General features: G+C 46.0%; 1 protein-coding gene and 1 long non-coding RNA gene across 2 annotated transcripts in view; one reads left to right on the top strand and one right to left on the bottom strand.

Moving 5' to 3' along the window:
• The window catches only part of LOC128421413 (uncharacterized), a 68,066-nt gene that overhangs the window by 46,694 nt on the left and 5,144 nt on the right, over positions 1-16,228 (bottom strand). The window lies entirely within an intron of this gene.
• The window catches only part of ARHGAP24 (Rho GTPase activating protein 24), a 353,954-nt gene continuing 353,826 nt past the window's right edge, over positions 16,101-16,228 (top strand). The window contains exon 1 of the mRNA XM_053404168.1: positions 16,101-16,117. Within this exon, the coding sequence (XP_053260143.1) occupies positions 16,102-16,117 (16 nt within the window). The 5' untranslated portion in view covers position 16,101. The remainder of the gene's footprint in view (positions 16,118-16,228) is intronic.

Below are 16,228 nucleotides of genomic sequence, written 5' to 3'. Positions count from 1 at the left end.
GACCAGATCTTCTCCTGCATCTGTAGCAGTGGCTCAATCTGAAGACATCAGCTAGCACAGGGGCTTCCAAACTTGGGTCTCCTGCTTGTTTTTGACTACAAATCCTATCATCCCAGACCACTGGATCCCGCTAGTTAGGGATGATGGGAGTTGTAGTTCAAAAACAAGCAGGAGACCCAAGTTTGGAAGCCCAAAAACAGCTGGAGACCTAAGTTTGGGAAAACCTGAGCTAGCACAATATGGCAATACAAATTATCAGGGGCTGGTGGCTGTTAGAGAAAGCTGCTGTTAAAAGTACAGGAGGAAGGGGCTATAAAACATCTGGTAATCCCAATTGCCCAGTAGTGATGTATGGAAGTGAGAGCTGGACCATAAAGAAGGCTGACCTCCGAAGAATTGATGCTTTTGAATTATGGTGCTGGAGGAGACTCTTGAGAGTCCCATGGACTGCAAGAAGATCAAACCCATCCATTCTGAAGGAAATCAGCCCTGAGTGCTCACTGGAAGGACAGATCGTGAAGCTGAGGCTCCAATACTTTGGCCACCTCATGAGAAGAGAAGACTCCCTGGGAAAGACCCTGATGTTGGGAAAGATGGAGGGCACAAGGAGAAGGGGACGACAGAGGACGAGATGGTTGGACAGTGTTCTCAAAGCTACCAACATGAGTTTGACCAAGCTGCGGGAGGCAGTGGAAGACAGGAGTGCCTGGAATGCTCTGGTCCATGGGGTCACGAAGAGTCGGACACGACTACATGACTAAACAACAATCCCAATTGCAGTTTGTCAGGGGTTGAGCAATCCTGTTTATGTAGCTCAAGATCAAGATCAAGCCCAAGCCGAAGGGTTGTTGACCCCCTTTCAGGTCAGAATAGATGTTTGCTGGGCTTCATTCGTTCAGAGGTCAGGACACCCTTCTCCCCTCTCACTCCTGACAACCTTCTTGCTTCTTAGAAACTCATTCACCCTTCCCACTCTGATGATCTCCCTGCACAACTGGACAAGGCAATCAGCTATAATAATACTAATAATTTTATTATTTATACCCTACCAATCTGGCTGGGTTTCCCCAGCCACTCTGGGCAGCTTACAACATGTCTAAAAACATAATAAAAGCATCAATCCTTTAAAACTTCCCTAAACAGGGCTGCCTCAGATGTCTTCTAAAAGTCAAATAGTTGTTTATTTCCTTGACATCCACAGGGAGGGCTCTACTACCGAGAAGTCCCTCTGCCTGGTTCCCTGTAACTTTGCTTCTCTCAGTAAGGGAACCAGCAGAAGACCCTCGTAGGAGGACCTCAGTGTCCGGGCAGTACGATGGGGCTGGAGACACTCCTGGGCCAAGGCCATTTATGGCTTTAAAGGTCAGCACCAACACTTTGAATTGTGCTTGGAAACGTACTGGGAGCCAATGTAGTTCTTTCAGAACCAGTGGTATATGGTCTCGGAGGCCACTCCCAGCCACCAGTCCAGCTGCCGCATTCTGGATTAGTTGTAGCTTCTGAGTTGCCTTCAAAGGTAGCCCCAAGTGGAGTGGATTGCAGTAGTCCCAAGCGGGAGATAACTAGAGCATGCACCACTCTGGTGAGACAGTCTGTGGGCAGGTAGGGTCTCAGCCTGTGCACCAGAATTGACCTGTGCCTCCATGGACAGCTTGAGTCCAAAATGACTCCCAGGCTGCGCACCTGGTCCTTCAGGGGCACAGTTACCCCATTCAGGAACAGGGAGTCCCCCGCTCCTGCCTACCCTCTGTCCCCCCAAAACAGTACTTCTGTCTTGTCAGGATTCAACCTCAATCTGTTAGCCGCCATCCATCCGCCAACCGCCTCTGTCAGCAAGTGAATGAGCACAGGTGGCACGATGATCCATTAGTCCTCCCGTATGGAACACCTGCTGCAATTTCCTTTGTAGTTACAACTTGGCGACAGCTGGTCTCGTAACAGTTTCACTCTGTGGAGAAGAGATGCCTGGTATGCGTGCAGCTGAAATAAAAATGGATGCGTCTGCCAAGCCTTCGATTGAGTTGTCCTCTCCCCACAAGGCCCAGGACTGAAAGACCTTTTGCAAAGTTGATGTGAAGTTGCAGGCACTTAGAACCTGTGAAGGTCAAGCTCATGCATGAAGGATTTTGTACACTTGTAGGTCTAAGCTAGTGAGTTTCAGTGTCTCATCTTGAATTTCTGGTCCTACTCTTGGGTTTTTAACAACTGTCTGGCACAGAGAAATTAAGTGGACGACCTATTTGTCCATCATTTTGGGTGCTTCCAAATGGGGGCTTAATATTGTAAACAGGTTGTTTGAATGTCACAAACCAGGAGAAATGGCAGGAACTTGAGATGGGAGGGGTGAAAAGGTGGTGGTGGGGATATTTCATGCTGATGGACAGCTTTTCATCACAGTGAATTATTTCCAGGGCACTTCAGTCTCAGTGATTTGCAGAGGAGAATAAAAACTTTTTTTTTTTTTGCATGGATCTATGATTTCCTCAATCAGCCCTGAGTGCTCACTGGAAGGACAGATCCTGAAGCTGAGGCTCCAATACTTTGGCCACGTCATGAAAAGAGAAGACTCCCTGGAAAAGACCCTGGTGTTGGGAAAGATGGAGGGCACAAGGAGAAGGGGACGACAGAGGACGAGATGGTTGGACAGTGTTCTCGAAGCTACAAACATGAGTCTGGCCAAACTGCGGGAGGCAGTGGAAGACAGGAGTGCCTGGCATGCTCTGGTCCATGGGGTCACGAAGAGTCGGATGCGACTAAACAACAACAAAAAATGATTTCCTCTGTGCATGCCAAATGGGGTGATCACTCCCCCCCTCCCAGGAAGAAGAGACTGTATCCCCGAATAGCCACCTGTGGTGTACAGGCTGAAGAAAGCTTTTGAAGCTCCCGAACAATCAACCAGGAGGGAGAGAGCATGCCAGTCGGGCATGTGTCTCTGCCAGGGTCCTACTCGAGTGTAGGATGAGCTCCTGACAGTATCTGCCCAGAATATGACAGGGTTCATCCATGCTAAGGGGGCTGCTATGGCTGAAAATTTAATCCATTTGTGCGAGGGTGGGAGGCTGCAGTTATTTTTTAGATTTTAGAAATACTCTTACTCAGTACCTAACAGTGTCACAGAATCATAAATTGCAGAGTTAGAAGGGACCCCAAGGGTCATCTAGTCCAACCCCCTGCAATGCTGGAATCTCAGCTAAAGCATCCATGACAGGTGGCCATCCAACCATGTGCTTAAAAACCTCTAAGGAAAGAGAGTCCACAAAATTTAGGGGTTGAGCAGACATTTGGAGTTTCAGAAATAGTATGTGAGCAGTACACAATTTCAGCCGAAAGCTGAAATAGATGTGCTTTAAAAGTGCTTAGCTTTTGCCAGATCATACAAATCATCTTTATAAAATTTGTTGGTACCCAAAAAATTGAATATCGGGGTTTTTAGCTGGAATATATGAAAAGGATGTAATCAAAAGTCCTGCGGTCGATGAGGACTTGTTATTTTCCATTACAAAAGTGCTCTAGAAGCACATGGGAAATCCTTATTGCAATGTTCATTATGACAGCAGGGAAGTCCCTGAGCACTACCCTTTCCATGGATATATATATATATATATATATATATATATATATATATATATATATATATCTGATGAATCCTGCAGCAAAGTCCAATCTGTGTTTTTTTAATAAGTTCACCTGACATCCATAAAGCATGCTGCCAAGTAAACATGCGCAAGATTTCAGCCCAAGGATAATTTCCAAGTACATTTCAAGAAAAACCCAGCTGGCAGTCTTACTCTGTGATTATGGGATGAAAAGACAGTATTCTGGAGCAGAGAGGTGCATGTTTACACAATGTGTCTACTGTATTTTGTGCAGAGGGCACAGGTTATATTTGAGACAGCCAGATGCAATCTTTTGTCGATCAGAGTTGAAGATGGTGGCTGCTGAATAGCTGTCTTCAGACAATATACACTTGATTTTTAACTAGAGCTCAGCGTCCACCTTGGATGGTTTCCCCTTTTTCTTTTCTGTTAATTTTTTTTTATACATAAAATCATCTGTGTGTCCTCTCTGTATTAAGCCCCCTGCACTCTTTAGCTGAATTAAAATTGTCTGTCTGCGGCGAGATGAGACAATATGAAGAATTCAGAGGGATTACAGTAATTATTCAAAATTGCATTGTGGAAAGGTAAACAGCCCCAAACAGCTGTTGGGACAAGTTATTCAGGTGCTTGTTTTTTTCACTTTTGAGCTAGGGAAAAGAAGAAGAAGAAAAAGAAGGAGAAGGAGAAGAAAACAGCCCATTTTGTTGTTGCCAAGTCAAACGTGTGAAGGCTGTGAAAAACGGGAGAGTCTATTTAAGGGAAACAATTGGCAGAGTATCTGAATCAAGGAGCTCCTCTCAGTGGGACAAGGCAAGATGAACATTCCAGGACATCGTAGTAATAAGACATGATGGTTTGAATGTGCAGAAAACAGGGTTAGGGGGAAGCTGATTTCTCTGCTCCCTTCACTGCCCTGCAGTTCCCTGAAAAGACTCCTTCAAGGAATGTGGGACTCAGAGATGCCAACTTGAATAACCCCCCCCCTCCCCAATAATCAATGACAAGACATAGGACATGCACACCATTTGAATGGCAGTGCCCATCAACTTTGGGGGACTCTGGGCCCCCTCAAATATTTTATTGGGGCGGCTGAAGGGACCTCAGCCCCTAGGAGTTGGCTCCTATGGTGGGACCCTCTGAATGGGGTGGGCTTTGGTGTGAGGTGGGGCAGAACATGGAAGGAGGGAGGTGGAGGTGACACCTTCTGTTTTGGAGAAAGTCTCTTCCACCTGATTTCACAGTATCCCCTCCCCTTTCCCTCTCAGCTCCCCATATCACTGTTGGGATATAGTTCTGTTCCACCTTAAAAGGGAACAGGCATGACTATTGTGTGTCACATGCCTGTTCACTTCCAGCACTTGCTGGGAACTTCCGTTTGTATATTGCTTTTGCTTTTAGCTGTTTTGCTGGAGACGAAGGGAAGCAGACATGTTTTCCTTTGTTCCTGAACTATGCTAAATAAAATGCTGTAGATAATGCTTACACATGGCTCTGTCCACACCTCTTCCGTTGTGAGAAGATTTATTCACTCTGTTGATAGAGCGTGCCGAGTCTCTAAACGTATCTGAGGCTCGTGTCGCTGTTTGATGCTGTTCCAAGGGAGACCGGTGATCGCCCGGCTGCCGGCCGGTGGCTGGAGCCAGCTGGGGGCCTGTCTGATGCCCCTGTCTCCCCGGCAGTATCCCAAGATGCATTTCTCTTCAGCCGGTTCTGTTTCTATAAATGTGAGGTTGAATGTCTTACGCAGTTAAACATGTCAGCTGGAAAAAAGAGACACTCCTGCGCATTTCCATCTCCATGCAGTTGGGGACAGCATTGCTTGGGGGGGGGCATGGTCTCTTTGCCAGAAGTGAGGGACCCCTCCCCCCAATGCCTGGCCTTGCACTCTCTGCAGCAGGATTAGCCAATGTAACCACATCGTAACCCTCCAGACATTGCTGGACTGCAACTCTTATCATCCCTGACCATTGGCCATGCTGGCTGGGGCTGATGGGAGTTGTAGTTCAACAGCATCTGGAGGGCACCCCATTGGCTGGCACTGCTGTAGAGCCAGCCCAGGCTTCAAAGATGCAAAGTGATGGAAAAGCCAAGTTTAAACAGATGTTGGCCATGACCTCCACCACTTCATATGTATCTTGAAGCAATAAGCAGCTTTCCTGCTAGCACTTCCCCTCTTAAAATATTTGCTTTTGCCAGAGGGTGTTGCTGTAGCGTTTAGGAGGAATGCAGGTCCACAAAGCCGTGATTGCTCTTTAGTGCTCTGGTTTCCCCCCAGCCGTTTACTTTTCCACCCACTTTTCAAGGGATCCAATATTTGCATGTCTCTTCTCATCACTCGGTGAGTCATCAGCTACTGCTGTGCCTTTATTACTGTTTTGGACAACCATTTCTAGGACAACTTCTTGAAAGTGCTCTCACAAACCTCCTTCCTTGAGCAAAGGCACACCATCTGTGGGAGTCAGGTGTGTACCAGTTGAAATTATTTCTTATGCAGTGGTACCTTGGGTTAAGTACTTAATTCGTTCTGAAGGTCCGTTGTTAACCTGAAACTGTTCTTAACCTGAAGCACCACTTTAACTAATGGGGCTTCCTGCTGCTGCTGCTGCACCGCCAAAGCACGATTTCTGTTCTCACCCTGAAGCAAAGTTCTTAACCTGAAGCACTATTTCTGGGTTAGTGGAGTCTGTAACCTGAAGTGTATGTAACCTGAGGTACCACTGTAATCCCACCAAATGGCCACACTAATGTTTTTCTCTTGCTCCTGATGCTCACCTCAATCATTCTCGACTGTTCAAAGCCCTACCCACAACGCCCAGGAAGATGATGTAAACCGGAAAGAAATCTCCGGGATAGCTTAATTGGCAGAGCATGAGGCTGTTAATCTCAGGGATGTGGGTTCTTCATGCTCCATGTTGGGCTAAAGAACTGCCTGCATTGCAGATGGTTGGAACAGACGACCTTTGCGGTCCCTTCCAACTCTGTGATTCTGAAGGATTTTATTGCTGCTGTCATCCTAGTAGAGGGATAGGGGAACCTGTGGTCCTCCACATGTTGCTGAACAACACCTTCCATCATCTCTGGTCACTGAGTTATGTTCCCTGGGATTGATGGGAGCTGCATCTCATTCAGCAACATCTGAGGTTAGTCACCTCTGTCTTTATGCATTACTGTTGTGTTTTAAAGTGCATTGTTCTGGCTGATCCGTGATCATAATAAATATTAGATTGGAAAGTGCATCGCCAAAGAAATGTGGAAGATACATATTGAATTGATAAATGATGGTGATGGTGATAATAATAATAATAATAATAATAATAATAATAATAATAATAATAGTGCTGCTACACCAACTTCCCACCCTCTTTCCTCCTCTGCCCCTCCCAAAATTTGCTTCACTGGCAAACAGCTTACCTGTCAATCATTTAGTGGAAGAATAATGTTCCAAGAATAATAGAGAGAGGAAAATTCACTTAGGTGAATGTTTTACTAAAACATGTCCATCTCTTATTCAGATCATCTTCATATTATTTGTAGCAGGCATCAACTGGTAATGCAATCATTTTTTCAGAGATGAGATTTGGCAGGGAGACGGTCCAAGATTATTTTTGCAAGGAGTGTCCCTCTTTTAGTTACGTGGCAAGTCTCTAAAAACTGGTAACTAGATCAGGAAGGCATTTTTGTGCAACTTTCCTTTCATGATATCCTCTCAATGCCATTACTGCACAGCGTCAAGGTGACCTGCAAGATGACCTGCAGAATCGAGCAACTTCTTTACTTTCATTCTTTCTGACAGTGGTCAAGCTTGCATATTACTCAATGGCAAGGTGGACAGTGGGATGTTGCTTTTGTGTGGTGGCTATTTTTATGGGTCTCTGGTTGGTTGCATGACTTCTGCTTACCAGGAGGGGAGAGGCAATGGGCAAGGTTGGCGTGGTGCAAACACACCAGCTAAACCCACCCAGAGTTCCTGCCAGTGCATTTGAACCCCAACGACCTCACTGCTTCTTCCCCTCTACGTCCTGGTAAGCAATGCCATGCAAAGCAATCAAACACCAGGTGAATGGCTCCTCTCTCACCATGCCATCTGCTACTGGCAAGAGTTGGCTTCCTGATTTAGGTGTCCACTATTCAACTCTTGCTTTCAAAGGAAATAATGACTGCAAAATTTAACTGAATTGTGAGTTGCATTCAGCTAAGTCCTACTCAGTGTAGACCCATTAAGATCAACGAAGCTAACTTAAATATGCCCATTTTATTTATATACAGTAATACCTCGGAAGTCAAACGCCTTGCGAGTCGAACGTTTTGGGTCCCGAACGGCTTAAACCCATGAGTATTCTGATTTGCAAATGTTCTTTTGGAACCCGAATGTCTTTCCGTGGTTTCGGAAGCCGTGCCTTGGTATCCGAACATTTTAGAAGTCGAACGGACTTCCCTACACAGATTACGTTCGACTTCCAAGGTACAACTGTACAAAAATATTTATATACTGCTATTGGTTTTTTAAAAAATAAATCCAGAGCGGTTCACAATGAAAGTACATAAACATGCAGTAAAAACTGCATTAAAAAGTTGAAATCAATCATTAACATCAATGGGTCTCCTCTGAGGAGTACTAGCATTGAATGCCCCTGTCACAAAGTAGTGCATGAATCAGGTCTTCTGGTTGCACAGACCAATCAAGCTTAAAAAATTAATAGGTTATGGAGAATTGGGTCACCTGACCCAGTTTGGTAATTAGTATATAGAGGCATCTTTGGTCAAGGTTGCAGCCTTCCTTGACATCCTTCAGGCAACAGATCAAGGCCTATTGTGGATTTGAGTTCTGATATATGCCATTGATTATATGATATCTCTGATAGCGGCAATACATAAAGCCCCCACAGTGTGACCTTGAATTATTTCTGGTCCCTCAAAAGTCCCTTGTTCCCCTCTCATGTTATCCAACATGGACCCACTGAATAGCTTTGTGTGTTGGAGTATGGACTTGATAATGACATCATCTTCCACATATGAAAGTGTAGAATGAATAGACGACCCCTTTTCTGACCAAATTGAGACGTCCATGCTTTTATTAAAGCACTAATTTTCTATCATGTAGATAAAATCTACTCTAAAATCAAAGCACTCTCTTCCTGTAATAATGCTGATTTTTTAAATTATTATTATTTAAATGAATGGCAGCCAAAGGTTATGCATGAATTTTAATTGTCCATTATCATATGGAATTTGTTTTAGGCAAAAACTGTAGTTTTTATACAGAGGCAGATTTAGGGGAGCGCAACCAGTTCACCTGCACTGGGTGCTAAACTCTGCCTCAGAGGGTTGCTGCAGGGGGCTCTGTAGCAATGACGGAATAATGGAAGGTAAGAGGCGGGGGGGGGGCGAATTTTGGCATCGCCTCTGAAATGTTAAAGCCCAAAGTCTGCCACTGGTTGTTTATCTGGCTTGGAAAAATAAAGCTAAGCTGTAATAATGACTAACATCTATAGGATTCCACGTTTGTATGGCCTTTGTATACAAAAGTTTGCTTAACTAACTGAGCAATCTTAACCATAGGAAGTCAGTGTAACTTACCCTGGCATAAGGTAAAGGGACCCCTGACCATTAGGTCCAGTCGCGGACGACTTTGGGGTTGCGGCGCTCATCTCGCTTTATTGGCCGAGGGAGCCGGCGTATAGCTTCCGGGTCATGTGGCCAGCATGACTAAGCCGCTTCTGGTGAACCAGAGCAGTGCACAGAAACGCCGTTTATCTTCCTGCTGGAGCAGTACCTATTTATCTACTTGCACTTTGATGTGCTTTCCAACTGCTAGGTTGGCAGGAGCAGGGACTGAGCAACGGGAGCTCACCCCGCTGCGGGGATTTGAACCGCCAACCTTTTGATCAGCAAGTCCTAGGCTCTGTGGTTTAACCCACAGCACCACCCACATACCCTGGTATAAGTTACCCCTATTCCAAATTCCTGTTAGGAGCCTCAGCTGCTATTAATCTTAAAAAACAAAATCTTAAAAAATTTAAAGCACTGGGAACTTCAGTCATGGATTTCCAATTGTCCTGTCTAGTTGAGCTCCAAGAGAATAATGCCAGAATGTTGGCAATGTTTAAAGACTTTGGGTTGCATTCGGCTAAGTCCTACTTAAAGTTAACAAACCTAAGTTAGTCATGTTCATTAAGTTCAGTGGGTCTACTCTGAGTAGGACTAGCATTAATACCACCCATTTACTGAACGTGTTTTTTTTTTAAAAAAACCACCTTGATTAATCTGCAGGAAAAGTACAAGTTAATTTAAATCGATTTCACATATCAAATTGATCTCCCGTGGGATGAAATATAAGAAATCAATGTTTCTGTACAGCTTTATTCTGAGAATATTAGGTTGCAATTGATGTGTTTGTGGTGTGGAGCCTCAGCTGATACAAAGCAAGTCTTGACTCCTCATGTCAGAACAATAGAATAAAACAAAGTCTAGGGTCTGAGGATTGATTGTGGCCCCCCAATCTCGATATCAGGCCCTTGGGACTGTTCCCTGGGACTCTCACCTGAGAGCCAGTGTGGTATAGTGGTTAAGAGCAGTAGTCTCATAATCTGGGGAACCGGGTTCGCGTCTCCACTCCTCCACATGCAGCTGCTGGGTGACCTTGGGCCAGTCACACTTCTCTGAAGTCTCTCAGCCTCACTCACCTCACAGAGTGTTTGTTGTGGGGAAGGAAGGGAAAGGAGAATGTTAGCCGCTTTGAGACTCCTTAAAGGGAGTGAAAGGCGGGATATCAAATCCAAACTCTCCTTCTCTTCTTCTTATGCCCTCTCCCAGGACACCAGCTTTTCTCTGGATCTTCCTTAAATACTTTTGCCTTGTTGCTGAACCATAGTAATGCTTTTTGCTTGCCTGGATGGAGGATGGAAAAGTGTGTGTGTGTGTGTGTGTGTGTGTGTGATTCCTGGGTTGCAGGGGGTTGGATTAGATGACCATAGCTGTCAACTTTTCCCTTTTCTTGTGAGGAATCCTATTCGGAATAAGGGAATTCCCCTTTAAAAAAGGGAAACGTTGACAGCTATGTAGATGATCCTTCCAACTCTACAATTCTATGATTCTGTAATCACTGGCCCCCAGAAGGTTGGCCATGAAAGAACATGGCTGATAAAAATGATCCTGCAGCAAAACAATAGACCATCGTGAATAAATGGAGGACAGCTAAAAACCAAGCAGAGCAGAATAACCTGACTTGGAGGCAGACTCTAACTTCGCTTCCTGTGACACTCCTTGATAAGAAACAGCTGGAACAAGACCTGGCTGGAACGAGACCCAGCTGTAGACCATTGAGCTTCAGGACTCCTTATAATTCAGAAGAGGTGTGTCTGTGTCTGGCAAGCAGGGAGAAACTGGCAAATGGGGGAAAACACTTGGAGAAGACTGGAGTGACTAGCTGGTGGCAGGACCTGGTGTACGGCTGCAGAGGATACCTAGCTGCCCCCCAGATGGGAACTTGCTAAGAAGGAGGCTGAAGGAAGACTCTCCCCCACAAGTCCCAGAAGGTGGGTAAGCATTGCCACAAATCCTTGTTGGCTAGATTCCTCTCCTTCAACCCTCCTGGACTTGGGACAGTCCTGGAAGGGAAGAGCAGGATGTTCTATCTTACGGTATGCTAGCACCAGGAAAGGCTAAGTTAAAGCTTCCAGCCAAGGAACTGCTGGGCTATATTTATGGGATACCAAAGTGCTTGTGAGTGGACCCGCCAGCTGACTCCTGGGTAGGGGCAGCTGCCTGAAACGTTAATCCAGGGAGGTTGCTTTAAGGCTCAGGGAGATGCATCTCTCGCATTTTGATGGGTGGCTGGTGGCGTGTGCTATATAACACTTAATCCCCTAATAAAAGCTGTGAACTGAACATCCCCGTGGTCATGGCTGTGTCTGCAAATGAAAAAGAGGGCTGGGTAATTATAATTATAATTCATTATTTATAGCCCGCCCATCTGGCTGGGTTTCCCCAGCCACTCTGGGCGGTTCCCAACAGAACATAAAAAGATCAACCATTAAAAACTTTCCTAAACAGGGCTGCCTTCAGATGCCTTCTAAAAGTCAGGTTGTTGTTTATTTCCTTGACATCTGATGGGAGGGCGTCCCACAGGGTGGGCGCCACTACCGAGAAGGTCCTCTGCCTGGTACCCTGTAACCTCACTTCTCTCAGCGAGGGAACCGCCAGAAGGCCCTTGGAGCTGGACTGCAGTGTCTGTGTTGAACGATGGGGGTGGAGATGCTCCTTCAGGTATACTGGACCGAGGCCGTTTAGGGCTTTAAAGGTCAGCGCCAACAGTTTGAATTGTGCTCAGAAATGTACTGGGAGCCAATGTAGGTTTTTCAGGACTGGCGTTATATGGTCTCGGCCGCTCCCAGTCACCAGTCTAGCTTCCACACTCTGGATTAATTGCAGTTTCTGAGTCACCTTCAAAGGTAGCCCCATGTAGAGCGCATTGCAGTAGTCCAAGCAAGAGATAACAAGAGCATCCACCACTCTGGTGAGACAGTCCGGGAGCAGGTAGGGTCTCAGCCTGCGTACCAAGTGGAACTGGTAGACAGCTGCCTTGGACACAGAATTGACCTGTGCCTCCATGGGCAGCTGTGAGTCCAAAATGACTCTGCTCATGGAAGTCCAAGAACGGGAAGCCTGCAAACAGGACCTGAGCACCACAGCACTCTTCTCACTTGCTGCTTCTGCCAGTCCCCTTTTGGCTAGATGAGGAATGGGAAACCTGTGGTCAGAGAACCATAGAGTAGGTACGTCTAGGACTGCACTAGAAGACTGCAGAGCCAAGATGAAACTGCTGCGTACAGTTAAAGTGGTACAAACTTCACCTTCATGTCACGTTGCCCCTCAAATCCTCCTATAATAATGAAATCCTGCTTAGCGGTGGAATATCTACAGTGCGGTCATGGCATTGAGAGAAACGGGCCGGGTATCCTGGGAGGATTGTAAGAAAATGAACAAATAGCTGCTACTATGAATAACAAATCAAGGAAGCTATTTTGAGATATATTGAAAGAATGGAAATTAGTGAAAGATTAACGGAAGAAGCTGGATAGCCATATTATTCTTGGGCATGGCATATTTTATAAAGATTTGCTGAACTAGCGAGCAAGGGAAGGGGAAAAAAACCAATGTGATTTTATCTGGTTGTAAAGTATATGCAAAGCTAATAGCAGCCGCAGCATAAATTTTAGTGCTCAGTAACTGGGTGATGGATATTCTTTTTAGATATAGCAAATATTTTTAACTCCAGAAACGCCAGCTAGCATGTGTCTCAGTGCTGCAAATAAACTCACGGCAAGTGATAAGTGACCCTGGTGGTTCTTGTTTTGGGGAGGGCCTCCCAAAATATGCTTTCTTGTTGACATTTTGCCTATAGTGAAAGCAAAGTTCCTCTGTTGTGTATACAACAGTTGGGTAAAATTCTTTTTCCTCCTCCCCTAGGCTTTTCATTAATTTTCATAGGTATTTAATAGTTTTATTAATTTAGCAGCAGTGCTGTTTTATAGATTTAGAAAGAGCATCCTCTTCACATGTGATGGTTTTAATGTTGCTTTCTGTGGTTGCTGCTTCTGTTATTTTGGTATGGGGAAATTTTATATAATGGGGGAGTTTTTTTCTTCAATGTTGGTTAGAAGATGGAACTTTGCGGTTTTGAATTTTGTGTTTTCGATTTTGAAAATGCATCGCAAGGTGAACTGTCTTTGTTTTGACCTGATATCGCTGAGTTAGGCAGTTCCTCACAGAAGTGCCCTGTGCTGAAGGTTGCTTATACAAATCATGCTAATCTGTGCGCTTTTTAAAAGGTGAAAACTTGTGAATCTGGTTAATGCAGCATGAAGCATGGGAAACTGCCAGTATTAATTTGAGCAATGGCCTCCATTTAAGTCCAATGATCTGGTCGATGCACATTTTCCAGCTTTTGTGAACAGATGTGGTTTTCAAAGATGTGCGCACTTCATCCCCAATTGCTGTTAATATGGAAATATTTGGCACTTTGGCTCTGCTCTGGGAGATATGGTTCAGGGACAGGTTGCAGCAAGGGTCCAAAGTTGGGAATACTGAAGAGTTGGTGGCTTCAACCCAGCAGGTCAGGCAGCAGTTGCTGCAACTTGGATGGAAAGCTGAGGAGAGCTCCTCAATTGTTGGGGAAGATGCGAAAGTCATTGCCTCTGACTTGGTCTATCCTACCTCCCAGGATTGTTGGGAAGATAAAATGAGGGAAAGGGGACCACATACTCCCTCTTGAGCTCCCTGAGATATTCTGGAGGTCAGATATAAACTTAATAGATAAATCCACTTCTCCAGAGCCAGTCTTATGATAGCCTTTATGTCTCTGAATTGCAACAGAGTTGCATCAGCAATTATCAGATGGAGCTATTATATTTTTGCATTGGGCTCGACCTCCCTGACGACCTCTTTTCAGTGTCTCTGCAAATACTTGGGCCTCCTTATTTGCCTGAGCCCTACTCTTTGAGAAGCTCCTCCTCACCACCTGCAACAAACAAATTAAACTCCAGGCCACATGAAGGGCCTGGGAACCACAACAGTGTTACAGCTGAGCTGGCATAATATTATCTCTCATTATGGGTCTAATATGGGAGAAGGCAATCACCGTTATCATATTCGTCAGATGGAGGGACTTGATGCATCATAAATAACATTAACTGATGATGATTCTCCAAACACTCGAACCGTTAATTATTGAATCCTTAATTATTTGTTTCCAGACTGGGCTGGAAGGGTCCTTGCATGATCAGTCTTTTCAGTATGGAAGATAAATAAAAGGCATCCTGTCTTGCTTGTCCCTTGTTGGCATAGATTTCATGTGTAAGTTTCTCTGTAATGGCAATTGTCCAACATTTACTATGGTGCTAGAGGTCAACAGTAGGAGTCCTATTGCTTCTCTATTACCACAGGCCTGGCAGCAACTATCTGCAGACACTTCCACCCAGGGGCGAAGGAAGGCGTTGTCACACCCGGGGCGGGTGTCGCTATGTAGGGCGCATGTGCGGCATCGCTACGTATGACACATGCGTCATACGTAGCAACGCCGCACATGCGCTGTACATAGCTGTTTGCCGGCGCCGCTGCTCCAGCACCATACGGACGATGCCGGAATCCTCTGCTCGTGGCTGCAGCTGCGAATGGAGGGTCCTCCACATGCGGTTGTGGCGGTGTGATGGCGGGTTGCACTGTTGTGAGCCCCCGCAGGGTGACTTCTTGTCACCCCCGCAGACATGGAACCTGGGGCGCACCGCCCCCGGCCTCCCTGTTCCGATGCCATTGCTCCCACCACAGATGAGTGTAAGTTAGGGTTAACGGACGTCCCCGGTTCCTGGGGACAGTCCCCGGATTTGCAAATCTGTCCCTGGACAAATTCCGTCCCTGGAATGTCCTCAGATTTGCAAATCTGTCCCTGGGAAAGTGGCAGCGGCAGCCTCAGCAGCCTGGAGCCAGCCTGGTAGCGCAGTTGGCTCTGGCTGGCTTCAGGAGCTGCCCACTGCCGTGGCACCTGCCATTTTTCCTGTGCCACGGCAGCAAGCAGCGAGCAGCTCCTGAAGCCAGCCAGAGCCTACAGCACTATCAGGCTGGCCCCTCCTGGGCAATGGCCGCCTGCCTGTGATTCCTGAGCCTCCCCTGATCTGTCAAAACAAAGGGGGAAGCGGGAAGAAGATCAGGGGAGGCTCAGGATTCATGGGCAGGCGGTGCGCCATTGCCCAGTTTTTTAAAAAAACTCTGCGCATTTATGTTTCACAGGGTGCGAAAGAAGGGTTTTACACCTTTATACAATATGCATGTGTGCTTGGGCCCAGGGTCTTTTGCTTCACCATCCCCACTACCGACTCCCTGTTGCTACTCAGCTTCAAAATAAATAAGTAAAGTGTCCCCGGATTCATTGAAAAAAAAATCTGGTAACCATAATGTAAGTGCCCAATTAACTGCAACCCTTCAACATTTGGGGCCAGTAGCACACAATCTCACTGGAGTAGAATGCCGTTAATGGATTGTGTCTTAATATTCTCTCTCTGACATAACACAGAGATTGCAGTGGCTTTGGAGAACGCCTCAGCATCCAGAGGGGCCCTATATCTCCCTGAGGACATTGCCAGGTGCTCTCTTCCTGCGCAGAGAGGGCCTCTTTGAGTGAGAACCTGATGTGAATGCAGAAGGGTGGTCCAATTCCTGGCATATCTGGGGAATACCTCTTGTACAAAACCTTGGAGCGCTACTGCAAGTCAGTGTAGACAGTACTGAGACAGACGGAGCAATGGTCTAACTCGGTTTGGGGAAGATGCCTATGTTCCTAGATGGGGGACTGTTGAAACTGGAAACTTCTTTTGTCATTTGCAGGCATGGACCCATTCTCAGTTCTTGAGATGCCCATCATTCTGGATGAAGGCCATGGCGCCCTGAAGATAGCTGGCGTCGCCATCCTGTTTTGGGGTCTTCTCCTACAGAGATCAGGTGATTGATGCAGTATATAAGAGGTAAGACTGTCTACGTACCTTCACTATGTGTTATGTACTGAGCTGAATAGGATCCAAAATGCAGCAGTCTGATTGGTCCTAGAACAGTAGGATCCAGAATGTAGCAGTCTG

This window comes from Podarcis raffonei, chromosome 9 (assembly GCF_027172205.1).
Source record: "Podarcis raffonei isolate rPodRaf1 chromosome 9, rPodRaf1.pri, whole genome shotgun sequence".
Lineage (NCBI taxonomy): Eukaryota > Metazoa > Chordata > Lepidosauria > Squamata > Lacertidae > Podarcis > Podarcis raffonei.
The sequence above is the reverse complement of the archived record's forward strand: the minus strand, read 5'-3'. Positions and strand labels throughout refer to the sequence as shown.